The sequence below is a fragment of the Lithobates pipiens genome, unplaced genomic scaffold, assembly GCF_037356315.1.
Source record: "Lithobates pipiens isolate NorthernLeopardFrog02 unplaced genomic scaffold, aLitPip1_a1.2 Scaffold_18, whole genome shotgun sequence".
Classification (NCBI taxonomy): Eukaryota; Metazoa; Chordata; class Amphibia; order Anura; family Ranidae; genus Lithobates; species Lithobates pipiens.
The window spans coordinates 646870436-646898212 of record NW_027507758.1 but is presented as its reverse complement, the minus strand read 5'-3'; the positions used below and the strand labels follow the sequence as shown (position 1 = coordinate 646898212).

At 44.6% G+C, this 27777-nt stretch overlaps 2 protein-coding genes across 5 annotated transcripts in view; one reads left to right on the top strand and one right to left on the bottom strand.

The window, feature by feature from the left end:
* The window catches only part of LOC143989546 (uncharacterized), a 600653-nt gene that overhangs the window by 406507 nt on the left and 166369 nt on the right, over positions 1 to 27777 (bottom strand). The gene's annotated exons all lie outside the window — the stretch shown is intronic.
* The window catches only part of LOC143989580 (oocyte zinc finger protein XlCOF8.4-like), a 46210-nt gene continuing 18743 nt past the window's right edge, over positions 311 to 27777 (top strand). The window contains exons 1-8 of one of the 4 annotated variants that reach the window (XM_077489777.1): positions 1348 to 2381; positions 2728 to 2862; positions 2951 to 3074; positions 3191 to 3288; positions 3378 to 3605; positions 3685 to 3891; positions 4013 to 4154; positions 5381 to 6046. In XM_077489777.1, coding sequence (XP_077345903.1) covers positions 2139 to 2381; positions 2728 to 2862; positions 2951 to 3074; positions 3191 to 3288; positions 3378 to 3605; positions 3685 to 3891; positions 4013 to 4154; positions 5381 to 5904 — 1701 coding nt within the window. In that variant the 5' untranslated portion in view covers positions 1348 to 2138 and the 3' untranslated portion in view covers positions 5905 to 6046. Of the gene's footprint in view, positions 581 to 1320; positions 2382 to 2727; positions 2863 to 2950; positions 3075 to 3190; positions 3289 to 3377; positions 3606 to 3684; positions 3892 to 4012; positions 4155 to 5380; positions 6047 to 27777 lie in introns of those variants that run through there. The other 3 variants (XM_077489776.1, XM_077489775.1, XM_077489778.1) reach the window with 3 other exon arrangements.

Here is a 27777-nt window from a genome sequence, read left to right as displayed (position 1 = left end):
CATCCTCTGCTCTTCTTGATGACCTCATCCTTCGTGAGAGAGAGAGAGCATAGCAACCATATTGGAGAAGGGCAAACAAACACTGCATAACACGAGCATACACTTGGTAAATGGGCAAAGAAATGATCACATCACTACATTAGCATATGCGAGGAAGTGTTCCTGGAGAGATCTCCACCACCATTCCTCTGTAAACATAACATACTTGCAATTTATGTTTAACATATTCATTATGAGTAGACTGATATATATATATATATATATATATATATATATATATATATATATATATATATATATATATATATATTTATGCTTTTTGATATATTTTTGCAATTTCTTCACCAAAAAGTTCAATTTCGGGAATTATGTTTTTAACTTTTCCCTGTTATATAAGGCTGTTTCTTGGGGCTGCAGTTCCTCTGAACTCCACAAGGTGGTGATCTTACTTCTACCCAGACAAGCAGTCTCTATGGAATACGGAAGGGAAGTGATGTCAGGTGCAGACAGGAAGTTCCGGGTGAGAGGTGAGTTGGGAGGAAGTAGAAAGAAGACGTTGCTGGAAAAGGCAGAAGACGAGGTAATAAGATCTTATCTTCTATTTACACCCAGTAACCCCCCGTCATGTCCGTCCTCTTCCTCCATAGTCACTGTGATGTCTTTTATCTCCAGCAGATGATGATACACACATATATAGTGTGGAAACCTAGATTAACCCCTTCAGGGTCAGAACATTTCCCCACTTACAGGGCCGGAACGTTCTCTGCATTTCAGAGATAAATTCTAGTAATATGTTCCTCTAAACAAACATCTCTGACAATAAATAGACAAGACAATGACCATACATGGCCTACAAAGGACAATTATTACACTACACAGGCTGTTGGTCTCTGATGCTCCTCTCACCCACCTGCACATACTTTTCTGACCTCCATAAAGGAGAAGTCCAGCCTGAGATGGCTTGGCTGGGCTTCTCCTATGGGTTACAGGAGTGCAGGTCGTTTTGCACTCTTGTGACCTGTTTTCAGCAGAGATCGGGCTGAAGTCGGCTCTCTGGTGACATCACTGGAATCAGTCCAGGCACCGCATCATCACGACAATGAAGTCTGGATCTTCCAGGTGCTGGACTGATGGCCATCTCAGCCTCTCAGCGAGCGGGGGGGGCGGAGCTGTGAGAACCGAGCCATCGCAGATGTTAGATCGCTCGGTTCTCAGTGAAGAGGCGCCGGGGGGCCGATGCTCCATCCACCGAGATAAGTATGAATCTGAAAGAAAAATAAATCATACTTCTCTTTTAAAGACCTTCTGCCAGCAAGTGAAGGAAGACTTCACCTCACCATTTCACCGTTCTAGAAATAAGTTACAGGATACAAAATAGACTAAGAGAACAAACCCCTCCCCCTGCCGTCATCCTACCAGCACTGAAATAAAAATCACACACCAGTAATGTGCACTACAAGGTCCAGCCCAACAGACAGCAGTCTATGGTAACAGCATGATGAGGACAAATGTTCATTCCAACATACAAGGGTCCTGCAGCTTGTCAGATAAAGATCCGGGAAGATCCAAGGAGCTCAAACAACAAAGAAATGACAGAGCGAGATCCTCATTAGAATGATGAAGTCATTTATTCCATAAAAACAAACAGTACACTTACATGTTAAAATCTTCATAATCAGCATAGATGGCAGACGGGTTGCTATTGGAGAGAACAAAACCGACTCCTCCCCCACAGTTCTGTACTCCACCAGCAGCATCCTCCTGCTATCCAATCAGATCCCTTCTCTTACTGCAGAGAGTGACATCACTCCGATCAGTCAGCAGGCTGCCGGAGATTGGAGCCTTGCAGCCGGAGTTCTGGCAATTATCCTAATTAGCCGACAACTCCGACCAAAAGTCAGCAAGTTCCCCTTCCTGGACATCATATTGACCCGACATTGTCCTCACAGCACTGCCTCAGAGCAAACCAGTCAAAGGAAGGATCGTATTTATCATTCCTTGTCTGCAGATCTAAAACTAAACAAAATCAGTTCAGAAACTAAACAAACCCAACAGAGAAAAGGGAATATCTGATCCAGCAGCCAAGAGGGTCCCGCACCTCAAAAATGTAGCAAACAGTCCAAAATAAATGTGTTCCCATGGGGGGAGTAGTTGTTAAATGTACAGAAACCCTCCTATTACCCCCTCACATCCACATCCTATTATTGTGTGACCAACACCATCCAAATAATTCTTCCTTTCATTTCCCAAAGTTATCCATCTACAAAGAGACCTGTATAGATCAAATGATGGCACGAATGAGGATGGAGGAGGACTGGAGTCACATGACTGGGAAGATACTAAACCTCACCCTGGAGATCATCTACCTGCTGACCGGAGAGGTGAGGAGGATTCTGGGAAGTCACATGACATCACTCTTATCTCTATTAATAAAACTCAGACCTGACCGGAGAGGTGAGGAGGATTCTGAGAGGTCACATGACATCACTCTTATCTCTATTAATAAAACACAGACCTGACCGGAGAGGTGAGGAGGATTCTGGGAGGTCACGTGACATCACTCTTATCTCTATTAATAAAACACAGACCTGACCGGAGAGGTGAGGAGGATTCTGGGAGGTCACATGACATCACTCTTATCTCTATTAATAAAACACAGACCTGACCGGAGAGGTGAGGAGGATTCTGGGATTCTAACATGATATTCCTATTGGTTCCTCAATACAGAGATTTCCTCTTGTGAAGTCCGGTAATCATATGACCATCACAGTGCCTCCATGTGACTCCCTAAAACCTGAGAGACACAACATGGAGAAGATTCTAGAAGTCACCAAGAAGATGATGGAGCTGCTGACAGGAGAGGTGAGGAGGATTCTGGGAATTGTGGGACATTATCCAGTAACAGACAAGGGATGTGTCTGGATGGTGACTGTATCATTGTGTGTGTCAGGTTCCTATAAGGTGTCAGGATGTCACTGTCTATTTCTCCATGGAGGAGTGGGAGTATTTAGAAGGACACAAGGATCTCTACAAGGACGTCATGATGGACAATCAGCCGCCCCTCACATCACCGGGTAAGAGGAGACTTTATTGTAAAGGAGAGAGCAGTACGGAGGCTCCACCTAGATCCCCCATCATCTGATAAACACATAGAAACAATGTATTCAGTCAGTGTGTGTGTTTCCTACAGATGGATCCAGTAATGGGAACCCACCAGAGAGATGTCCCCGTCCTCTGTATTCCCGGGATTCCACACAGGAAGATCACACCATCCCCCACCATCATCAGGTAGATGAGGAACAATCACTGATAGTATCATTAGGATCTGTACATTATCTGCATTGTTACCATTGATGTCATTTTTATTATATATTCAGAGTGGAAACCTGAGAGATTCTAAAGTTGATGTTAAAGAAGAGATAAAAGAGGAGGATGATGAGGATGGGGTGACACAGGAGTCAGAGTTTCTAAAAGAACACAAAGATCTGTACCAGGACACCATGGTGGAGTCATCCAGCTACAGAAACCCACCAGAGAGATGTCCCCGTCCTCTGTATTCCTGGGATTCCACACAGGAAGGTCACACCATCCCCCACCATCATCAGGTAGATGATTGACAATTATTGGTAATTCTGATTTATACACAGCATGATTGTTACAATGAATGTCTTATTATATATTCAGAGTGGAAACCTCGGGGATGATAATATTGATGTTAAAGAAGAGTATAAAGAGGAGGATGAGGAGTATGGAGTGATGGAGAAGTTTTCAGAAGGACACAAGGATATGATGGAGCCACCAAATACCAGGAACCCACCAGAGAGATGTCCCCGTCCTCTGTATTCCCGGGATTCCACACAGGAAGGTCACACCATCCCCCACTGTTACAAGGTTGGTGGGACGGAGGTTATAAAACACACTTATAGAGATGATGTGTGGATTTTCTATGTGATGTCACAATAATAAATCTCCTATCTTACAGATGATATTCTCTCTCATTTTCTTGGTTTAGAGTGGAGATCCAATGGATATAGAATTTGAGGTGAAATCAGAAGAAGAAGAGAGGTATGTGAGGGATGATCAGCAGTCTATGGAGGAGGATGGAATAATGGGGACATTTATAGAGGAGGACACTCCTACAGAGATCAGCACAGGTGGGTCATTAACACTAAATCCATTCCTCCACCCATACTGCTCACTGATTGGTCCAGAGTAGGGCGGGGGCTGGGTGATATCAGCCTGTAATCCTCTGGTCACTTTCCTGAGCTGTGTTCCCCGTCCTGTATTCCTGGATTTCTCTCCGATAATCTTCCTTCTCTGTGCTGCCGACACAATTTATGTATCTAGACTGGATTTATGGAGATTCTGGGGATCAGCTGGCAGAAAAAGTTTGATTTTCACAATAGATGTTGCTCTACCTATTCACCTTGTGCAGTGCTTTGGGTCTTCTACTTCATGCCCAGGTCTAGCATGATCTCTGACAAGAAAAAATCATTCCAGAATTACTTGCTCTGTTGTTTTCTGGCTATGCTAAGTTGAGGGATATTTCTGTATAGTCTCATTTAAGCTTCCACTCATTACCAATATTATGAGTCCTGACCCTTACACTGTATACTTTATATTCTACATTACATACTCCTGACCCCTGCACTATATACTCTATGTTGTACATTACATCATTCTGATACTATATAGTCCTATCTGTTGTATCTTATACAATATGTTGTACATTACATAGTCCTGACTTCTGCTCTCTCCCCTCCCCCCACTGCTATATATACACATAATATGTATTCTCTTTTGTTACACCCATTTCCTACCAGCTGGACATTTTATATCGGATGATGTGATTGGAGGACAGACTTTTACATGGTGATAATAATGTGATAACATCCTCAGACTTTGGAACCTTAAACAGAAAGTGATAATGGGGGAGGAGTCAATAACCCAATGATGGGGGTCTTCAGGATCAGTCCAGTCTTCATCTTGGTTGTTCTCCCCCCATCCTCACTCTCTGACCTCTGGTGGGGCTCAGCCCCGCTGTTATTCATGACTAAATCATGGACTAAATAAGGAAGTGCAGGACTTCTTGTGTTGGGAAGATGGAATTGAGTGATAGAGGGGGAGGGGACACTCGTCCTATAATCCCCTCATCACTGTCACTCCTATAAAAGACAGTTCTCGTTGTTTCCTCCCTCTCTGACTAAGGTCCATGAATAAAGAAATGATCTGGTAGGAGATCAGAGGACCCATTTACTAGTTACCTTGAGGGGGGAATTGTAAGATCCTCAGAGACAAAGCTGTCTGATGTGGGCGGAGTCCTGGTTTAGGGGAACCAATCAGCTCATGTCTAGTAATAATCTTTGTATTTCTATTTTAGTAGATGGACGGGAGATGAGGAAAACCTCAGAGGATTGTCTCACTTTGTCTCCAGACTGTAAAGTAGAAGATGAGGACATCACACAGTATAGTCCAGGAGAAAACCCGACTACCTCAAATGTCCATCCGGCACCACACAGTGTAGATGGACCATCGTATTCCTCTTATCCTGAGGAACCTCAGACTGTGCGGGACGGGGCCGTCCTTCCAACAGAGAAGAGCTTTTCCTGTACTGAGTGCGGGAAGTGTTTCCATTTAAAATCCAATCTTCATAGGCATAAAAAATCTCACACAGGAGAGAAGCAATATTCCTGTCCTGAGTGTGGGAAATGTTTCCGTGATAAATCTTATCTTAAGGTACATCTAAGATCTCACACAGGAGAGAAACCATATTCGTGTCCTGAGTGCGGGAAATGTTTTTTAACGATGTCCAGTCTTTACACACATCGGAGATCTCACACAGGGGAGAAGCCGTATTCCTGTCCTGAGTGCGGGAAATGTTTTTTTACAGAAGTCCGATCTTAACAGACATCAGAGATCTCACATAGGGGAGAAGCCATATTCCTGTCCTGAGTGTGGGAAGTGTTTTTCACAGAAGTCCTGTCTTTCTATACATCAGAGATCTCACACGGGGGAGAAGCCACATTCCTGCCCTGAGTGCGGGAAATGTTTTTCACTGAAGTCCCGCCTTTACATACATCAGAGATCTCACACAGGGGAGAAACTATATTTCTGTCCTGAGTGCAGGAAATGTTTTTCACAGAAGTCCCATCTTTACAGACATCAGAGATCTCACACGGGGGAGAAGCCGTATTCCTGTCCTGAGTGTGGGAAATGTTTTTCACAGAAGTACAATCTTTACACACATCAGAGATCTCACACAGGGGAAAAACCATATTCCTGTCCTGAGTGTAGGAAATGTTTTTCAGTGAAGTCTCATCTTTCCAGACATCAGAGATCTCACACGGGGGAGAAGCCGTATTCCTGTCCTGAGTGAGGGAATTGTTCCTTACTGAAGTCCTGTCTTCCTGTACATCAGAGATCCCACACAACCCTCGAGGTGTATTAGTGTCTTGAGTGCGGGAAATGTCTTCTATATGAATGTTGCTGGACATCACAGCTCTCATGTGGGGAAGAAGCACACCCTGATATACACCTCAGATATACTCCATGGTTGATCTCCATCATGGAAGAAACAGTTGATAAGGAGATCAGAGATCACCAAAGACATGGATGAAATGTAAAAATACAATGGATGGGCGGCTCATACAGGTCTGGTAATGTAATTTTATGTCATGGCTTTCTTCCAGGTCCGCACACATGCATGCGCACACCCAGCAACCTCCACTGTCATTGGCTGTAGGACAAGTTTGTCAGCAGGTCCCAGCCAATGATGTTGCCCCGTACCCTGCTGATTACCCGCAGCCAATGACAAATCACTCCTGTGTTTTATTTTGTAAACAAGGGGAGCTATCTTGTGATTTCTTCTCTTCCTGAGTCCTTTTCTGTTCAGGAAGAGAAGAGAACACCACACTGTGAGTATAATCACCACACTTTACACCCACACACCTTAGATTGGCACATTTAACCCCATTGATTGCCCTCATTCACCCTTTGATCCCCCCGTGTCACCCAACCAGTGCCATTAGTACAGCGTCAGTGTACAGTATTTTTCACCAATCGCTGTATTAGGGTCACTTGTTACATCAGATAGTGCCAGGGTCAGCTAGCATTAGATTGTCCGCACACTATCACACTCACACTATAGGATCCTGATCACCAACATTACTAGTATAGTGTCTGTATGGATCGATATCCTGATCACCAACATTACTAGTATAGTGTCTGTATGGATCAATATCCTGATCACCACCATTACTAGTATAGTGTCTGCATGGATCAATATCCTGATCACCAACATTACTAGTATAGTGTCTGTATGGATCAATATCCTGATCACCACCATTACTAGTATAGTGTCTGTATGGATCAATATCCTGATCACCACCATTACTAGTATAGTGTCTCTATGGATCAATATCCTGACAATGAACAGAACTATATTGGTGTCCCCCCTTAGTATAGTATCTGTAAGGATCAATATCCTGATCATGAACAGAACTATATTAGTGTCCCTCTTAGTATAGTGTCCCTAATAACGCAGTGTTAGCAGGATCAGCCCTTCTGCCCCCCAACAAGTGCAGTGTCAGTAGATCACCGGCACCTCTGATACATTGCACACATAACCGCAGTGTTGGCAGAATCAGGCCTGATCTCTTCTATCACTAGCAGGTAAGATTTATTTGTGTAGCACCCTGGAGTTTAGTCAGGGAGCTCCTCACAAATTTACTTGCCAGGAGTAGTTATCCTAGTTGATTGTTAGAGATCTATTGATTTCTCCCCAAGTTTGGCCTTGTATCACTTTTCTCTTCTACCACTAGGTGGCCGGGTACTTGGTGGTGCTAGATATGAGAAGGGCAACCCATGGTCAGGTTATGGGTATATGGGGTATTTCAGCCAATGGGCAGGGGTTTTCTGGAATCCCTTGGCCTGCTGGGAGAGGTTATATATTCGGGGGGGAGTCAGGTGATCGGTGTTCTGTGCCACCTGGACGGCTGTCTAGGTGGATGTGTGTCATATGCCCCAGGCTGCTAGACTGGCGATTGGGCCTATCCCGGGCACATCTGGCTGCTAGGCTGTCTGAGGTCCTATCCAGAAGTAAGAGAGCAGCGCAGGGTTTGCACAGTACTGTGGTTTGCAGTCCAGCCAGAAGTGACGGTTCTGCTGGCCGGAGAACTTATCATGGTCGGAGGTAGAGGGGAAGCTGTTGCCACTAAGGGACCAACCACCTTATTACCAGGGACCACAGTGAGTAACTGAAGCAAATACCGGTGCAGTATTCTCACCAAACGGGCATGGTGGAGAATCAGGAGACTTGAGGCGGTGATCAAGCCAGGGATCCAGCCAGCGGAGGTGACGCTTATAGAGCAGCCTTGTGTGTCAAGCCAGGGACTGAGCAGGCCAGAGGGGTGAAGCTTGAGAAGTATCTGTAGTGCCAAGCTGGAGACCCAGCAGGGAAGCGGGGGTAATGCTTGAGGAAGATACCACCGTGAAGATTGGAGAAGCTCAAGGTATTCAGATTGAGTGAATTAGAGGATCTAGTGAGAGACCGGGAGTGCAGTGGGCTGAAGAACTGTAAGGAGAAGTTGTAGTGAAGGTGAAAGAACTATTGCGCTTTGTGTTAGGAACTGTTAAAGACTGTTGCCATAGGAGACAGCATTCCTGCATGTGCAGACGTTGCATCTTGCTGGATGCCTTTCCCTGCACGGCTGTCCTATCAGTCTGCTAATTGAACTTGCAACTATGTAAGGGTGTCCTGGTCCTAACCCTCTTTCCCCCAAAAATGTATAAGAGAAATAAACATCTCTTTTGCATTCAAGAAGTATCTGGTGCCCAGTAACTTCCATTTTGCACCCACTATGCCTCACAACCAACCATATACAGAAGGATGTCAGCTATCTCTGGCCCTGGAGGTTCTCATTAGACTGAAGAAGGCTGTAGACCTTGCTACATTTTCTAGTAGTTCAAGCACTCCCTGACAGCCAGGAGCTCTTTTTCCCGTGAGGTCCTGTGAATTTAGTGGCCAAAATGTCCCAACAAAGGTACACTAGTGAAGAGGCCTACAGGATTCTGAGTATGACAGCTGAGAGAGAAGGAGGAGTCCTCACTGACAGAATTGGGCTTCGAATATGAACCTGTAGAGAGCAGCAGCACCCTGACAGGGAGCTCAGAGGATGGAGGAGGGGTCCCTGCTAAGGTCAGGCATACCCAACCCCGGGTAGCTGAAGTGCTAGGAACACTTGATTTGTCTAATAGGCAACAGGGTGCCAGTACTAGGGCCCCACTACCTTTTGGTGAACTGGTAGGCACCAGCAGCCTAGTACATCCTAGTCTCTTACATACCAGGACAGAAGTATTTTGTGCTGACCTGAAGGGTCCTACAAATGCAGTCCAAGCTGGTGAGGTGACTAGCACTAGTATCATCCTGCAGACACCAAGAATTCGGCCATAGAGCCCATAGTGTTCTTCCAGATGTGCTTGCAAATGCTGATTGGCAGCCCACACATTGTGCAGCACTCATACTCCACCCCCCCCCCCCCCCATTCCAATCCTGAATTCACGTGGAAACCGCAAATTTAACAACTCCCCTAGATTTTTTTTTTTTTTTTGCTGTTTTTCACGGAGGATCTGTATCAATCGATACTTCCTTCTCAAGTGGCTATTTGGGGTCCCTGGTGGATGTGCAGGGTCCTTGGTCCCTGTGCAGGGTCCCTGGTCCCTGTGTGGTGTCTCTGGTCCGTGTGTGGGGTCTCTCGTGGCTGTGCACGGTCCCTGGTCCATGTGCAGCGTCCCTGGTCCATGTGGGGGGTTCCTGGTGGCGGTGATTGATCTCTGGTGGTTGTGTGGGGTCTCTAGTGGCTGTGTGGGATCTCTGGTGGCTATGTGGGGTCCCTGGTTGCTGTGCAGGGTTCCTGGTGGCTTTGTGGGGTCTCTGGTGGCTATGTGGGGTCCTTGGTTCCATGTGCAGCGTCCCTGGTTGCTGTGTGGGGCCCCAGGTGGCCATGCAGGGTTCCTGGTGGCTGTGTCAGGACTCTGGTGGATGTGTGGGGTCTCTGGTGGCTGTGCAGGGTTCCTGGTGGCTGTGCGGGGTCTCTGGTGGCTATGTGGGGTCCCTGGTTGCTGTGCAGGGTTCCTGGTGGCTGTGCAGGATACCTAGTGGCTATGCGGGATTTCTGGGGGCTATGTGGGGTCCCTGGTCTGTGTGCAGTGTCCCTGGTTGCTGTGTGGGGTCCTTGGTTGCTGTGCAGCGTCCCAGGTGGCCGTGTAGGGTTCCTGGTGGCTGTGCGGGGACTCTGGTGGCTGTGCGGGGACTCTGGTGGCTGTGCGGGGACTCTGGTGGCTGTGCGGGGACTCTGGTGGATGTGTTGGGACTCTGGTGGCTGTGCGGGGACTCTGGTGGATGTGTGGGGTCTCTGGTGGCGGTGCGGGGTCCCTGGTGGTTGTACAGGGTTCCTGGTGGCTGTGTGGGGTCCCTGGTTGTTGTGCCAGGTCCCTGGTGGTTGTGCAGAGTTCTTGGTGGCTCTGTGAGGTTTGGGTTGGAGAAGTAAGCACATAGGTGAGTGGAGGGGGGTGGGGGCACCCCACTCACATAGGTAGGTGACACACTCTGCATGTAGAAGGCACAGATGACAGTTAACTGTTCAAGTGAGGGGAGGTGTAGAGGAGAGCCCAGGCTGAGGAGGAGGGTGACAATGATGTCGGATGTCTGTACACAGGGTGTTGACTTGGTTGTGACCACAGATCACTCACCTCTCCTAGGACATGGTATCTCCGCTGACACATATATAAGAGTGGAGGGAGGTCAGTGTTCTCTGAGTGGGCAGCATCCCCGATTAGAGACGCTCTCTCTATGGCTGACAGGAGAAATGGGAGGGGGCGAGTGGGGGAAATACACAGTCTGCAGCTCTCCTCTCCCCTATCACAGTGCCGTTGCCGAGTCTTCTGGCAAATGGAGCAGTGCTGTCACTGTGTTCGGCAGGAGGCTGCGGTGCTTTTTTTGTGGGGCACTGTGCAACCTAAATATTGGGGCTCCCCCCAATGGCTTGTAAAACATCCGACTTAGAAAGGAGGAGAAAGCCTGCTTGAGAACTAATGAATTGATCGCAGTGAAGTGGAAGGACAATCAACCACCTCAATACCGGCACTTTCACCCCGTCCTGCCCAGGCCATTTCTCAGCTTTCATCGCTGTCACACCTTGAATAACAATTGTGCGGTCATGCTACACTGTAACCAAGAAAAATTGTTATCATTTTCTTCACACAAATAGAGCTTTCTTTTGGTGATATTTATTCACTTTTGTGTTTTTTATATTTTCTTAAAAAAAGGTAGAAAAGTTTAAAAAAAAGTTTTTTTCTCAGTTTCTGTCAGTAAAATTTGTAAATAACAATTTTTTATCCATCACTGATGGGCACTAATAGGCTGCACTGATGAGGTGGCACTTATGGGCACTGATGAGGAGGCACGCATATGCCACACTTATGGGCACTGATGGGTGGCACCGATGGGCACAGATAGGTGGCACTGGGCACAGATAGGCAGCATTGATGGGCATCACTAATAGGCACTGATTGCTGGCACTGGTGGGCACTGATTGCTGGCACTGGTGGGCAATCATTGCTGGCACTGGTGGGCACTTATTTCTGGCACTGAGGGGGTTTATTGTAATCAGAACACTGATGATCAGTGCCATGATTGCATGTCTAGATGTCCTCTGCGAGGAGATTCCACTGATCGGCTCTCCTCTTCTCACACTCTGTCAGTGTGTGGCGAGGAGCGCCTATTACCAGCATCCCTGTGTTTACATGTGACCTGCTGTGATTGGACAGAGCCGATCATATGGTTGAAGAGCTGCGGCCGCAGCTCTTTGCAGAGATTGGCATCGCACTTAGTCCTAGCAACACGGTGCAGCTGCCATTGCCCTGTGGGCTTGCGAGAGCGGCCGTTCTGGGCACCGTCATATAACGTCCATCCAGAATGAAAGCTGCACTGCCCTGCCGTCATTTGAAGTGGTTAATTCCATTAATGCAGAAACTATTGTTGAAATTTGCATGGTATCTGATGTAGTTTAAGAGCCTCTCTGTGTCCACAAATATAATCTTTATATGGGAGGGGTGGACTTCAATGACCAGATAATGAAGCATCGAGCTGGGTCCTAGCAACACGGTGCAGCTGCCATTGCCCCGTGGGCGTGCGAGAGCGGCCATTCTGGGCACTGTCATATAACGTCCACCCAGAATGAAAGCTGCACTGCCCCGCCATCATTTGAAGTGGTTAATTCCATTAATGCAGAAACAATGGTTGAAATTTGCATGGTATCTGATGTAGTTGAAGAGCCTCTCTGTGTCCACGAATATAATCTTTATATAGGAGGGGTGGACTTCAATGACCAGATAATGAAGCTGTACTTATTTTCCCGTAAAGCCAGATGCTGGTACATGAAAGTGTCTGTATATTGTCAGAACAATTGAGGTTAAAAATAATTAATTTATAATAAATATATTATTTTTAAATGTGATTCTCTAGACATGAGTAGTAGCCATCTTTTTTTAAGAGATATTAAACTAAGTTTGCTGTCCTTAGAGAAGAGATTTGCATAGGAAGGTTTTAAGGCCTCACCATATATTCTACTAAGTTGTAAATTATGAATCCTTGTCAGTTAATCAGTTAAGGCATTAGCCAAGGAGGCCCAATGTTATGTTAGGATAAGGGACTCCTAGGTTTCAAATAACAGTGAACAGACATTGTCTCTTTGGCTATGGAATGAAAGTAAGAGATGTATTCACAAAATATGTTAAAAAAAAAATCTTGTATTACAAATTGCAAGTAATTATATTGGCAATAATTATATTATCACATTTAGTTTTACATTATAATGAGACAAGTATATGCCTACTTGAATATCTCACATATTTTGGTTTGTGCATTTTTTTTAAATAATATTCATTTATATATTCATTACTTATTGTTGAATATTAATCATGGATGTATTGTCTATATATAAAAATGACATAGCATGTTTGTAATCTTATGAAGAGTCTAAATGTATTGGGATTCTAAGAGTAAAATCCTTGTGAAATAATACATGGGGTTAGGTTCCACATTACCTAACTTAAGGCATTTAATGGGAGGGGGTATTTTCTTAAAGTAATAGATCTCATGAGTCGTCGCCAGGTCTGGAGTGGTTTGACACGTAAGTGATATTTCAGTCTAATTCATAGTTTTTCTTTGTGCCACTGATTGGGAACCCCTGCTATAGAGCCACAGAAAGCTATTTACTAAGCCATCATGAAGTTTGAAACATGATATTTTGTAACAAGAGCTTATGGTAAAATTTCTCATCATCTGTATCACCCATATATTTGATATTTGAAGCTATATCTTTTTGTATTATCACCAATTATATTTGATATTATTTTACACTGAATTTTGACTTAATAAATATATATATATTAGCACATCACTGTATTCATTCTTGTCTTCAAACTAGCATGGATAAACCAATTTAAGTTTTTTTGGTTGATTTGTGGAAAGATGTGAAAATATCCTTAACTATAGATTTTTGCATAATTTCATAAATATAATACTGTTAATATTTATTTCAGTATAAATATCTGACAATATTTATTTAAATTGGCTCTGTACAATGCTTTTGTGTTGTACAAAACAACAGCAACAAGTGGATCCTTCCTAAAGTTTCAGGAGGTGATTGTTACATCCCTTTTGTATCCAGAAGGTGCTGTGGCCGAAATCCAGATGCAGTGACCCGGCTGCATGAGAGGCATTTTTCTGATACCCCGGTACCCCGACCCAAAGAGCACCACAAAAAATATGTTGTGTCTGTAGCAGATGCAAAATTGGGTGTGACACCCATTATTTCTGTTCCTCCTGTCCTGGGCAAACTGGTCTCTGCATCCAGGACGGCTTCCGTCGTTACCACACAGTAGTGAAGTATTAGTATACAGTAAAATATTCAAAAAAGGGGGGAAGCTTGCAACAGGAATATACAAATAATAATGGAAACCATAATATTAAAATATAATGTTTGTTGAAAACATGATTAAAATCAATAATAGGACATAACAATTTGTTGGGTTATGTTGAACATCTCCATTATGGGGATCATATATAGAGGGTTCCAGTTGAGCAGAGATTGAGTGGTCATTTATTATCCCAACATGTTTTGCCTTGTGGCTTCATCAGGGGATATATAAATCAGCCAATAATTGCCAGGAGGACACCTCAGAGACTCCAAAGAGGGTCATCCACTGTTGTAATTATGATGAAGATATAATACATTTTATAATCTACTGGCAGAGATGTTAAAATTCAAGTAGGCCTCAAAACAGATGAACTAAAGGTCTTTGTGACTTAATATGCTTTCCAAGTTTTAATGCATCAACCGTTGAAAAATATAAGCTGTGTGTTGAAACAGAAACCAGGAAAACATGTACCTGTCCTTTTCGGAAAGCGAAGCAAATATGTTTCTAGTCTGGTCACACATAGAAATCATCCTTGGCTAACACAACTCATTGTGTTAGATTTTAGGAGCTGTGTAGATAGCTAATTCATCTTTATATATCCATTGAGTCTGTCCAAAGTGCACTTTAAATGGTGCAGTCAGTATTATGTTTAAAATACATGTGGTTATAAGTCATTCAAATTATATTATATTCCAGGTCACAGATATGCTTACAATTTTAGTATCTACTGACCTAATGTTAATTCTCTTATAAGATGAAAATATAAAGGTTGAAATTTAGGACAAATTCTAAATTACACATTTTTTAAGATGCCAATCAGTATTATGTAAGACATACTGTATAAAAATTTACACATAGCATGTGTTTTTAGATAAACAAATATTCATCGGATATACCAGAAGTATACATTTATCCATATACATAATCATTTTATGTGATATTAATATATACAACATGTGTCTTTCCTAGATAGACCAGTCTTTATAAGATATGAAGTTATATAGATATATAGTTATATATCTAACATATATTATTTGTGTCATTTTATGTCGTGTTGATTATATCTTATATTCATTTGTGTTCTCTTAAATATTGATTTATTAAGTATTATACAATTGATAATTTTTCTCCCGAATCAATAACCGCCTTGTAGATTTTTCTCTAAAGATTCAATTTTCAATATATATTTTTCATTTTGAATAGTTTCCATTTTATGATACGACAAACGTCCAATTTTATGTCATGCTGTTAACCACTTACTTACCTGCAGTATAGTAACAGTTGAATATGTGAAATAGACATTCTGTCTAATTGTCATTTTACAAGGTTATTGATTCTACAGGGAAGTTTATCACTGTTATATCACATCAAAGGTACTACACTCCAATTTAGCGGGTGTTTCAATTGACATTCAAGATTTTATGTAACGCAATCGGTAATTAAATTTTATGTAACCTTTGTTTATGTCAACCAATATATATAAATATTTTGTATGATTACATGTCTGGTGAATAAAGTTCATATTTTTAGACTGTGGTCATAATAGATTGAAACTGTATATTAAAAATATCATCGTTAGAAATTACTTAATCATAAATACTGTGCAGAAAAACTTTCCTTAATATGCACAACAATACTAAGGATCGATCACTATATCAGAACTATTTATTGAAGGGTTGTACACTGAATATATTGGAACACTTGATTTCAAGTCACTATTGGACTTCACCACTGTCATAATTCATATATTTTGTACTAACATCACATTGTTTATATATAGTGTTACACTCTGCCTGGCAGTGAAAGCACCTGTTTAACTGAAGATTACCAACACTATTAGAGTCATTGCTGTCTACCAAGCCTCTTTGGATGTATTTTGTTTATTCCACTACATAAAATCAACAAGAGCACCAACTTAAGTAGTCATCCTAAGTCTTACAGGCCCTATCTGTATTCAGGACTATAGTTACTTGTGTGGATTCAGGTTGGGGGTTAAGTCAGGTTCTGTGTTTAAACAGGCCCCCTGGGACTGTGGTGCTGGGGTGAAGAAGGGAGAGAACAGGGTCATTCTTCTACCCTCCTCCTGCCTGGGCCCATATAGCCCAATTTAAGTAGAGTTGGCAGATAATTCATTGACGTAACATCCCGTTTTGTTCTGTTATTCTTGTGTGTTACCTCTGCTCTCTGGGTTATTTCACTTAAAGGAGTACCCTGAAAGCAGATTTGATCTCGTAGATTTCTTCAGTAACTTTTACTCTTTGTTCTACGAATACATATTTGCTTACTATTCTATATTACTGTTATTGTTTGTTTCATTTGTCTTTAAGCAAGTTCACAGTAAAAATACTTTCTGTGTTCACTATAACCTGTGTCCTGTGGTATTTACACTACATTGTTGCCAGGTGTGCCAGTGGGGTTGAGTTTGTTCTTGGGGACCAACAATATTCAAGTGGCTCCTGTGAGTGTAGCACTACAATTGTCTGAAGACTTTCCCAATTTTCTAAAGCCATAATCATTCAGCCTTCAGGATACCCGAGTGACAGGATCTGGAAACTGTCTGGGTGCCCATCCGACGGGGCCTGGAAACTGGCTGGGTGCCCAGCCGACAGGGACTGAAAACTGGCTGGGTGTCCCACAGATCAGATCCTTTAAAAGGTGCTACATCCCAATGCTGGGATTCTGTTAGCCATCTGAAGGTTTAGCACTGGACTCTCGAACCCATAGAAGTACTCTGACACCAGGGTGTCCCATTGTAACTCGACATTCCCCATCTTAGTTACAAGTTTGGTTTCTACAAACTGTGTTGCATTTTAATGACCACCTAGGACTTTTCAAGGCACTGGTTACCCTCCCCAGGTCCCCTAACACACCTGTATTTGTACAAATTATGCCTGGGTCAGAGAAAAGTTCATATGGAACTCATCCCTTCCCCAGAGGACCTCTACTACTGGAGCTGTTATAACAAGTGCAGTTATGGAATTCAGAGTGGGTGTCTGGACCACCAGGCTTTGGCACAAAAGAAGCAAATGGCTGCAATAAGATCTCAGGCAAGGCAGCTGTTGGAATCCCAGACCAGATAGGTAACCCATGTCAGATATATCTCAAATGCTGTCAGTTTTTCTGATATGAAATTATAAATAATATGGATTCTTAATAAGATATGCAGAATGCCGTACCAAAATATCTCCACATACATACACCACTGTGGAAAAATGCCCAGTTGCCACAGTTTTTCACATATCAGGACCCAGTCATATGGACCAAATTTGGCATCAAGAAGGTAGGAGATATTGTGTGTAATGGAAATCTCTAAGGCCGCGTACACACGGGCGGACTGTTCGCCCAACTTAGTCCGCTGAACAGTGTTTCAGCGGACAATCCGCTCGTGTGTGGGCTTCAGCGGACTGTTTCAGCGGACAGTCTGACGAACAAAGTCTTTCGGAATTTCCATAAGACAGTCCGTCCAAACTTGGTTTCAGCGGACAGTCCGCTCGTGTGTAGGCTAGTTCGACAGACTAAGTTTCACGCATGCTCAGAAAGGATTTACATGGCGAAGGTTGCATTGCAGTGTATTGGACGTCGAATTTCTCGTCCCATCGTACGTGCCGTTCACGTCATCGCGCACGCTTTCAGCGGACTGTTCGTTCATCGTGTGTGGTCAAGTCCGTTCATGCAAATTTTGAACGGACTGTTTGTCGGATTGTCTGACGAACTTAGTTGGGCGAACAGTCCGCCCGTGTGTACGCGGCCTAAATGTTATTTTCCAAATGCCCATCTGTTCCGCCATTTGCAATTTAGGCATGCATATAACATTCAATTTGGTGCGTCGTCTCTTCAGGTCCAAGTGAGTGAGCCCTGCCCGATCGGACCCCCCACCCGCTGGAAGGCAGGCACATACGGGTACATGATTGCGCCTGTCTAATTACATGTGGCGGTCCTTAAGTGGTTAAACTGCACACTGGATCGGGACCTTGCAATGAAATGTTACTCAAATACTCCCCAAATTCAAGAGCTCTATTATTTGCTCAAAAGGAAAAGAGACTGCCCATAGTGTGAAACTGCTTTTAGCATTTTAATAATAGAAGAAAGTCGCGCACTTACAAACAATGCTTGTATTGATCGCATCAATTTACAATAACAGCAAAGCTGGCCGGCAGTTTGCAAAAGCCTGTTCTCCCCTCATTTGGTGTGGTAGCGTCACTGCGTGCCTTCCCAGATGCGTTTCGTCATAGATCAGTGGGGAAAGGTTCACATTTGTATTGTTAGAAAATTGTAAATCTATCAAATCAAAGATTTGCATATTTTCATAATTACAATACTATTTTAAAATTTCGGTATAAACATTCTGACAACATGTTTGCTGTGTCCCCACTATGTCTTCTCACAAACTACAAACAGGACTTGTTATGACTTTCTTTCACCAATGTCTTTCTTCTTGTCACTCTTCCATAAAGGGCAGATTTGTGGAGTGCAACGCTAATAGTTGTCCTGTGGACAGATTCTCCCCCCTGAGCTGTGGATCTCTGCACCTCCTCCAGAGTTACCATGGACCTCTTGGGTCTACTCTGATGAATGCTCTCCTTGCCCGGCCCGGTCAGTTTAGGTGGACAGCCATGTTTTGGTAGGTTTGCAGTTGTGCCATACTCTTTCTATTTTTGGATGGTGGATTGAAAAGTGCTACAGAGATGTTCAAGGCTTGGGATATTTTTTTATAACCTAACCCTGCTTTAAACTTCTCAAAAACGTTATCCCTGACCCGTCTGGTGTGTTCCTTGGCCTTCACGATTCTGTTTGCTCACTAAGGTTCTCTAACAAACCTCTGAGGGCTTCACAGAACAGCTGTATTTATACTGAGATTAAATGACACACAGGTGGACTCTATTTACTAATTAGGTGACCTCTGAAGGCAATTGGCTCCACTAGATTTTAGTACGGGGTATCAGAGTAAAGGGGGCTGAATACAAATGCATGCCACACCTTTCACATATTTATTTGTAAAAAGATTTTAAAACCATTTATCATTTTCCTTCCACTTCACAATTATGTGGCACTCTGTTTTGGTCTATCCCATAAAATCCCAATAAAATACATTTACATTTTTGGTTGTAACATGAATGAATGAAAATGTGGAAAATTTCAAGGGGTATGAATACTTTTTCAAGGCACTGTATACGGTATCACCGCTATCTCTGCAGCACCTTTCCTCCAATTCCTGTGTGATTACGAAGAAATCTGAATTTGCTTGGCTGAGTGACAGCATCGTTTCTGGGATTGGTGCCGGTTGGACCATTTAGTTTGCAAACTTGGGCATTCCCCATCTCCTCCCCAATCCTTATTATGGAAGGAGACCTGATGGAGAAAACAACAGAGGCAGATAACATTTTGGGGCAGATGGAAGGTTTTTCCTTCAAGGACTCTGCACCAGAGGAATCTCAGTTTTTGGCAGACAACTAAATCCTTTGTGATTTATTTTGTGGAATTTAAAATTCCGCAAAATTTAAAATGGCCACTTCCTTAGTTTTTCTTCTCAAGGGTCTTCAGGGCTTGGATCATGGCAGATGCCACAATGTCCTTAGCTTTCCAGACACATCCTCACAATATGGATGTCTAGTATGTGGACTGACCTGACCCCCAAGAAGTGTTTGCTCTGCTGTAGAGATTCACCTGGTAATGCCCCAGGGAGAGTGAGTTCGCTCAGAGAGGTTTATGCGTCTGGTAGAGCCGGCAATCCTTTATCACAACCAGAAGTTATAATATCCAAAAATCATCAGGAATAGGAGACACTCTTGTGCCTTCTGGGAGTAGGGCAAGCGCTTGGTTTCAACAGCTTGCTACTCCTTCCACTTCAGTGAGATCAAGTTTTGGACATTCAGCTGCAGTCCCCAGTTCCATTAGGAGTTCTGGTCATCCACACTATCTAAACAAGGGACTTCACTTGAAGAGGCGCCCCCTCTGATTGGGTGAGGTAGGACTTTACAGGCCTTTTGCAGAGAAACTTCACACAGTTTTTTTCTCGGACAACAGATTTGCTTTTTCAAAAACATGCAATCCTCCTTTGTTTCAGGGAGTGATTGTTCCAGAGAAGGTTCTACATTTATGCTCCTATAGTTCCAGCACCAGACAGCAATGCTCGTCTTATTCTGGATCTAAATTCATTTTGACGGGTCTCTTCATGTGTGGAAGTTCTAGATGGAATCAGTGAACCTGGTGATGGCCTCTCTCCACCTGGGGTCTTCCTGGTATTGGTGGACATGAAGGGAGCCCCTAATGTTTCCCCCTCTCCTGAGGTTCCTGTCATTTGTGGTGGAGGAATGTCATCTTCTGTTTTATGGCCCCAACATTCAACCTGCCCATGATTCCCAGAGGTTCACCAGGGTCCTGGCTCTGACTTTGGGCCTTTCGATGGGTATTTCTATTGAAGGGTACATAGATGACCTACTTTCTTGAGAGAATTCTGCTCTTTTCTTGGGGTTTATTTACTAAAATTAGAGGAAGCAAAATCTGGTGCAGCTATGTATGGTAGCCAATCAGCTTCAAACGTCAGCTTGTTCAATTAAGCTTTGACAAAAAAATGTAAGCTGATTGGTTTCTCTGGACAGCTGCACCAGATTTTGCACTCCAGCTTTAGTAAATCAACTCCAATGAGTCTCCCCTGGTACCTACTCTACAGAGATTGATTGGGTTCTCTATTTCCAGAATGCTGCATTACTTCTGGCTTAGCAGTTGGAATATTAGGGCCTGTCCCTTAAGACTGCCCAGGAGAGAGCGTTTTTTCCTCCGGAGACAATGCCTTAATATGCACTCTAAGGTGCCTCTGTTCAGGTCGTTGGTAAAATTTCCTTAATTTGTTTTTACCTGAGGGTCTTGGAAAGTATGTTTCCCTTTTCCCAGTTCCATTCCAGGCCATGGTAATCTTTTCAACTGCTTCCTCCCTTTTGATACTACGGGGTTTGGTCATTGTAGGCGGGGTTGTTGCTGACCAATGCTCTGATGCTGGGGGTGCTTAGTCTGGTTGACATGTCTGAAGTTCCCTATGAGAGGCAACTTAGATAATGTCAAGGCTGGGCATAAGTAACTCATTAGGGAAGCCCCAGAAGTTAGGTAGACCAGGAAATAGTAAATTTCACCCTGTCTTGGGTGGTTCTTTTTGATCACCCTCTAGCAGCCAATCACCCTCCAGGAAAGGAAGTTTGCCAAGTGGATTTTTCTCAGCTGTCAGCAGTTGTCTCTTAGACAAAAAACAAAGGTGCGTATTCCCACGCACCAAAAGCCATCGGAGGGGGGGAGGCCTAACTTTTACTAGAATTTGAATAAATTAAGAACTTTTGTGTGTGTTTATTTTTTAAATACTATTAGGATGGGGGATATGAACTTCTATAACCTTCCAGTCAGAGATCATGAGTTATAAGAATATATATCACTTTATTTCATGTCACAAAAAGATGTGTGGCACCATGTTGACAGAGGTTCATCTAAAACAAACACATCAACAAACAAAAGGAGGTGTGTTATCCCTATACTGAGGTGAATGTAAATCCCTCAAATCACAAGGTTAGGGCATGAAAATGAAAATATCTTTTGGTTTTAGATAACCACCATACTGCAGTTAAAATATCAGCTTAATATGCTAACCAATTACTGTGGCAGTCTGGGAAACAACTCTGCCACTCATTGGCCAGTCCCAAAACTATGTTACAAATACTGCAGAGGAGGTATAGACTAACAAAATGATGGGTTTGGAGAGCCATTAAGATGGGCCTTTTTTTTCCACGGTCTCCCCTCCCACTACTTAAATAAAAAAGCCAAAGGCGGTTCGTATGCTGAAACCTCTAAAAAACTTCCATCCCTGACCACAAAAGATTCATTAAGGTCTGAACAGTTGTTATGATGGTCAGAAAGATAGCAACGTAGGAATTGCTCCAAGGACTGATTGGCTCGTTCTGTGACCCCATTAGATTGTGGGTGATACGTAGAGGAGAAAGCAAGCTGAATTCCCAACTGTGCACAAAAGGCTTGCTAGAACCGGGACACAAACTGACTACCCCTGTCCGAGACAATCACCTTGGGTAGCCCATGTAAGCAAAAGATCTCCTGAGCAAAAATGGAAGCCAGTTCCTTAAAAGTGGGCAACGTCTTAAGTGGAATTCAATGGGAAATTTTTCGAGAACCGGTCAACCATCTTAAGGATAACTGTGTTGCCCTGGGAGTTGGGTAATTACAGAATGAAATCCATAGACAGGTGGGTCCGGGGCCTCTCGCCATTGGGTATGGGTTGTAGGAGGTGTCATGGAGTCTTACTCTGAGCACACACGGAACAGGCAGCTACGAAGGTTGCTACATCAGCACGTAGACTAGGCCACCAGAACTGTTGAGAAATGGCCCAAAGGAGTTGATTCTTCCCAGGGTGGCCAGCAGCATTTGGGAGAATGGTAAGTCTGGAGCAGTATGGAGACTCTCTGGGACAAAGCAGCAGTCACAAGGTTTCTCAGGAGGAGCATGGACCTGAGGTGCAGGAATTTTGTCACCCAAAGGAGAAGTGAGACTGATTCAAACCGTAGCCAGAATACAATCAGGAGGAATCACAGGAACCAGAACTGACTCCGTCTTGGAAGTGGAGGAAAATTGTCATGAGAAATGAGACAATGGAATTGAAACTATACAAGAAAAGAGCCCATTACGCCCTTATGGGAGAGAGGTGTTTAGCCTCAAATAAGAACGTGAGATTCTTGTGGTCAGTAAGAATGAGAACCAGCACAGTGCTACCTTCAAGGAGATGTCTCCATTCTTCCAGGGCTAAAATGATCGCTAAAAGCTCTCTGTCACCAATCTGGTAATTTCACTCTGCAGGTGACAATTTCTTGGAAAAGTAGCAACAAGGATGCAAGGTGCTCTCAGAGGAAAGACGTTGAGACAGAAGGGTGCCAACTCCATTCTCAGAAGCATCAACCTCAAGGATAAAAGGTAACATAGGATCAGGATGTGCCAACACAGGAGCAGAAACAAAGGCAACCTTGAGACTCTCAAAGACCTTAATGGACTCCGGAGACCAGCTCTGTGGGTTACCATCTTTTCTGGTCATATCAGTAAGGGGCTTGACTAGAGACGAGAAGTTACGAATAAACTTCCGACAATAGTTGGCAAAGCCAAGAAAATGCTGCAGAGGATGTAAACTCACGGGTCGGGGCCACTGTAGGACTGCTGAAAGTTTCTCTCAGTCCATTGAAAAACCAGCAGTGGAAATTACATAACCCAGGAATTTAACCTGTTCACAATGGAACTTGCACTTTTCCAATTTACAATAGAGATTGTTCTTTCTTAGTTTCTGAAGCACGCGACAGACATCTGTGTGGTGGCTCTCCAAGGACTTGGAAAATATGAAGATAGCGTTGAGATAAACAACCACACATAACTGCAACATATCTCGGGCTGCTATCTCATCCTTGATGGTATCCGAGAGACCATGAGAAAAAGTAGCCACGAGGGCCTCATTGTTCCAAGCAACCTCTGCTGCCAGAGTACAGAATTCAATGGCATAGTCGGCAACAGTTCAGTTACTCTGTTTGATGGACATGAGGCATTTGGCAGCAGAAGCGGAGCATGCGGGAACGTCAAATACCCTTTTAAAAGAAGCCACAAAGTCTGGGTAACTCAAGACAACAGGTTTTTGCATCTCCCGTAGAGTTTGCCCAGACCATGGCTCTCTCAGAAAGCAAATATATCATGAGACATAGTTTGCTTCTGTCTGTGGGAAAAGCCTGAGATGACCTGGTTGAGAAACCCTCTGATATTGGACTGGATCACACCCAAATTATTATTATTATTATTCAGGATTTATATAGCGCCAGCAATTTACGCAGCGCTTTACAATATAAAAGGGAGACAATACAGTTACAATACAATTAAATACAAAAGGATTAAGAGGACCCTGCTCAGAAGAGCTTACAATCTAAAAGGGTGGGGCAGGTGGTACAGAAGGTTATAACTGTTGGGAATGAGTTTATGGAAGTGGTAGGAGATTAGTTTGAGACGTGATGGGCTTCCCTGAATAGATGAGTTTTCAGGGATCGTCTGAAGGTAGCAAGAGTAGGGGATAGCCGGACTGGTGGAGGTAGCGAGTTCCAGAGGATTGGAGAGGCTCTGGAGAAATCCTGGAGACGAGTGTGGGAGGAGGAGACGAGAGAGCTTGAGAGTAGGAGGTCTTGAGAAGAACGGAGGGGACGGTTTGGGTGATATTTGGAGACAAGATTGGTGATGTAGCTCGGGGCAGAGTTGTGAATGGCTTTGTATGTGGTGGTTAGTATTTTGAATTTAATTCGCTGGGTGATTGGGAGCCAGTGTAGGGATTGGAGGAGAGGGTTGGCAGACACTGAGCGGTTGGTAAGGTGGATAAGTCTGGCAGCAGCATTCATGATAGACTGAAGAGGAGATAGCCTATGGAGAGGCAGGCCAATGAGAAGGGAGTTGCAATAGTCAAGGCGAGATATAACAAGGGAGTGAATGAGGATCTTGGTAGTTTTAATTGTTAAAAAGGGGCGAATTTTAGAGATGTTACGGAGGTGAAATCTACAAACTTGGCAGGGGGAAGCGAAGCACAACCAGACATAAGTCTTATAGAGGTAATACTCGAGGCTGGTGGCTGCACAGAGACTGGAGCAGCAGCAGGGATGGCCTGCAACACAGGTTGTGCCAGAGCAGCCACAGTGGGAGACTCCAGGTGAGCCGTGCATTTGTAACGCCATGACAAACTGATCCATGTGGTGATCTTGCGCATCCAATCTGGAAAAAATATTACCAACAAATGGATTGACTGCACCTTCTGATTTCAATGCTTTTGCCTACTGTCAGAAACCATGAATCAGCCCGAGACAGAAGTACAGTTAAATCTCACTTGTTTAATAATAATAAAAAGGTAAACAGAGTAAAGGTAGTCAAAACATAGCCACAGTTCAGGAACCGGTAAGGATTGTCAGACAAGCCAAAACATCAGGGAGCCAGAGATGAGTGTAGAACAGCAAGCAGGATCTGGAGCCAGAAAATGTCAGCCAAGTAAGTCTTTAAAAGGAACACAGGAGTGCATCTCTAGAGATGTGGCAAAGGCGAAGGCAGAGATCATCAGGGGTGGACGGATTAAGTAGGCAGGGCTGATGAGCAGGATATCATCAACAGGTGAGTCACTGTGGAGAGAAAGGAGCTGGCAAGTAGCTGATTGCTGAGCGGCCAGCTTTGAGAAGGAAGGGCTGAGCCTAGCCTTAACACATGGCTTGTTTAGTGGGGGTGGATGTAGCACCCTCCTAGGTAGGTGCTAGAAGAGAGTATTGTTTTTTGTTCTTTCTGCTTACCAGAAGGATTGTAAGGCAAATTTAGTTTTGGTTCTTTCTGCCTACCAGGGAGCAGGATCTATTAGTAGGGTAGGGTCTGCTCATGGTGCCTAGGTGCAGCTCGGCTGTCTGAATGCCCCACACATTGGACAGTGGGAGGGTACCTGACAAGTGAGGGCACAGGCATTATTACAGCCCTGCCAATTGGCAGAAGAAAGTGCCTCATTGCATGCTGGGTAACTGTATAAATGCTAAGGGCTGTTGTGCTCGGAGTCTTTTAGCTGGAGAACTTAGGGCCTAAAAGCTACAGAAGAGCTGAACCCAGAGGTCCTGCAAAGCTGACTGGAAGGGAGACCCCAGCAAGAATCTGATTCTGGTTACTGGGAGTACAGATCTGTGTTATGGGGCTTGTCCTTTGAGGGCCATCCATTCAGCTAGAATAGACAGTGGATGGGTGTCAGTTTAGGGGATGTTAGAGAATATATTGAAGATAAAGTAGTTGCGTCAAGTCTGCTGCTAGAGAAAGAGGACTTAAATCCTCCATACTTGTGGCTGTATGCTTAAAGCAATGTGTCTGCTTCCACAAATAAGACCAAGTGAGGCCAAGTGAGAGTTGTCCTTATCTACTGTGAATAGTTCAGTTGGAGTATCCCACTAATCCCTTCTCCCATCCAAGTTCCACAATAAATATAAAAAAACAAGCACTCTGGACTGTTTATTGAGTAACGAGCAATCAGGATTAAGGAGGGATATGTGAAAACCCCCAGCAATGGTCTGCAGGCAATCAGAGGGAGGCCTAAGAAGTCAACACACAGCAAGCACTACAGATGTAATCATTATGTTTGGATCAGACATCCCAACCTGCAAAAACTAATTTCAGGGAGAAGGCAAACTCATTTCTGGGAGGGGGAAAACTCATAGCAGGGAGGTGGCGTTCCGCACCCCACTACCACCAATTTAATATAACTAGGGGACGGTCAAATGAATTGGAATCACTATACAGAGGTTTACTTCTTCTGAGAAATATTAAAAGAAAACTCCAACCACCATGACAACTTCAGTGATTTGAAGTGGTCATGGAGGTAGGAAACAGGTAGGAGGGCTGAAAGAGAGTGAGAAGTGGGGCTGAGAGAGAGGGAGGGGTTCAGAGAGGGGGGAGTGACTGACAGAGAGGTGGGGGGGCTGAGAGAGAGAGGGTGGGCTGATAGAAAGGGAGGGGGCCTGACAGATAGGGTGGTTGAGAGAGAGGGGGGCTGACAGAGAGAGTGGCTGAGAGAGATAGAGAGAGAGGGGGCTATGAGAGGGGCTCAGATAGAGAGTGGTGGACAGAGAGGGGGCTGAGAGAGAGGGGAGTCTGAGAGAGATAGGGTGGTGGAGAGCTGGTGGTTGAGAGAGAGGGGGACTGACAGAGAAAGTGTCTGAGAGAGAGAGAGGGAGGGTGAGAAGGGGCAACCGACAGAGAGAGAGGGGACGGACAGAGAGTGGCTTAGAGAGAGAGAGAGGGGGCTGACAGAGATAGTGGTAGAGAGAGAGGGAGGGTGGTTAAGATAGAGGGGGGCTGATGGAGAGGGAGGGAGGTAGAGAGCGAGAGGGAAGAGGGCTGAGAGAGAGGGAGGGTGGACTGAAAAAGAGAGGGGGCTGATAGAGAAGGGGATGGGCAGAGAGAGGGGGCTCAGAGAGAGAGAGAGGGGCTGAGAGGGGGGGTTGAAGCGAAGCTGAGAGAAGGGGGCTAAGAGAGGGGAGGGCTGAGAGAGAGGGGGACTGAGAGGGAGGAGGGCTAAGAGAGGAAGGGCTAAAAGAGAGGGGGGTTGAGTGAGTGAGGGCTGAAAGAGAGGGGGTGCAGAGAGAGGAGATGGTTGAGAGAGGGGAGAGAGGGGAGATTAGAGAGACCCCTAGCCCTGTCCCTATCTGCAGTCCCTCCTTTGTCCCATTGCACCTGCCCAGCTGTTCTTGCCTCTTCAGGGGGTGGGGTCTAAGAGGAAGAGGAGTGCCGGAGGAGCTCTTCTTCTGAGTCCTGATCTCTCTCAGGTCCCCCCACCTATCTGCCCTTTGATTGCTGATTACTGCTGTGTGTGGTGATGGATGTCCAACTGCACCCCAAGGGTGATACAGATTGCTGCTGTAGTGCCACTAGCACTTCGCTTATTTGGCCCCACTAAACGGCCATCACACTGGGGACAGTACAACAGCGCCCCTTTACATTCTGCACCTGGCCCCAGGGCGGTGCCCTGCCTGCCTCCCCCAATGCTATGCCACTGGTCACATAGCCGCCGAGCAGGGGAGGGGTAGAGGATGAGGCACAGCCGCACAGGCACTCACAAGCAACAGGTGCCCTCTCTCCTCCCAATGGTATGCCAGTGGTTGTGACTGCGCCCTAGGCGACTGCCTAGTTTTGACTAGCAGTATCGCCGGCTCTGGCTGCACCCTGCGCACCCGCCCAGAATTGGCCCTGCAGCCGGGATATTGGGCGGCACTTTCG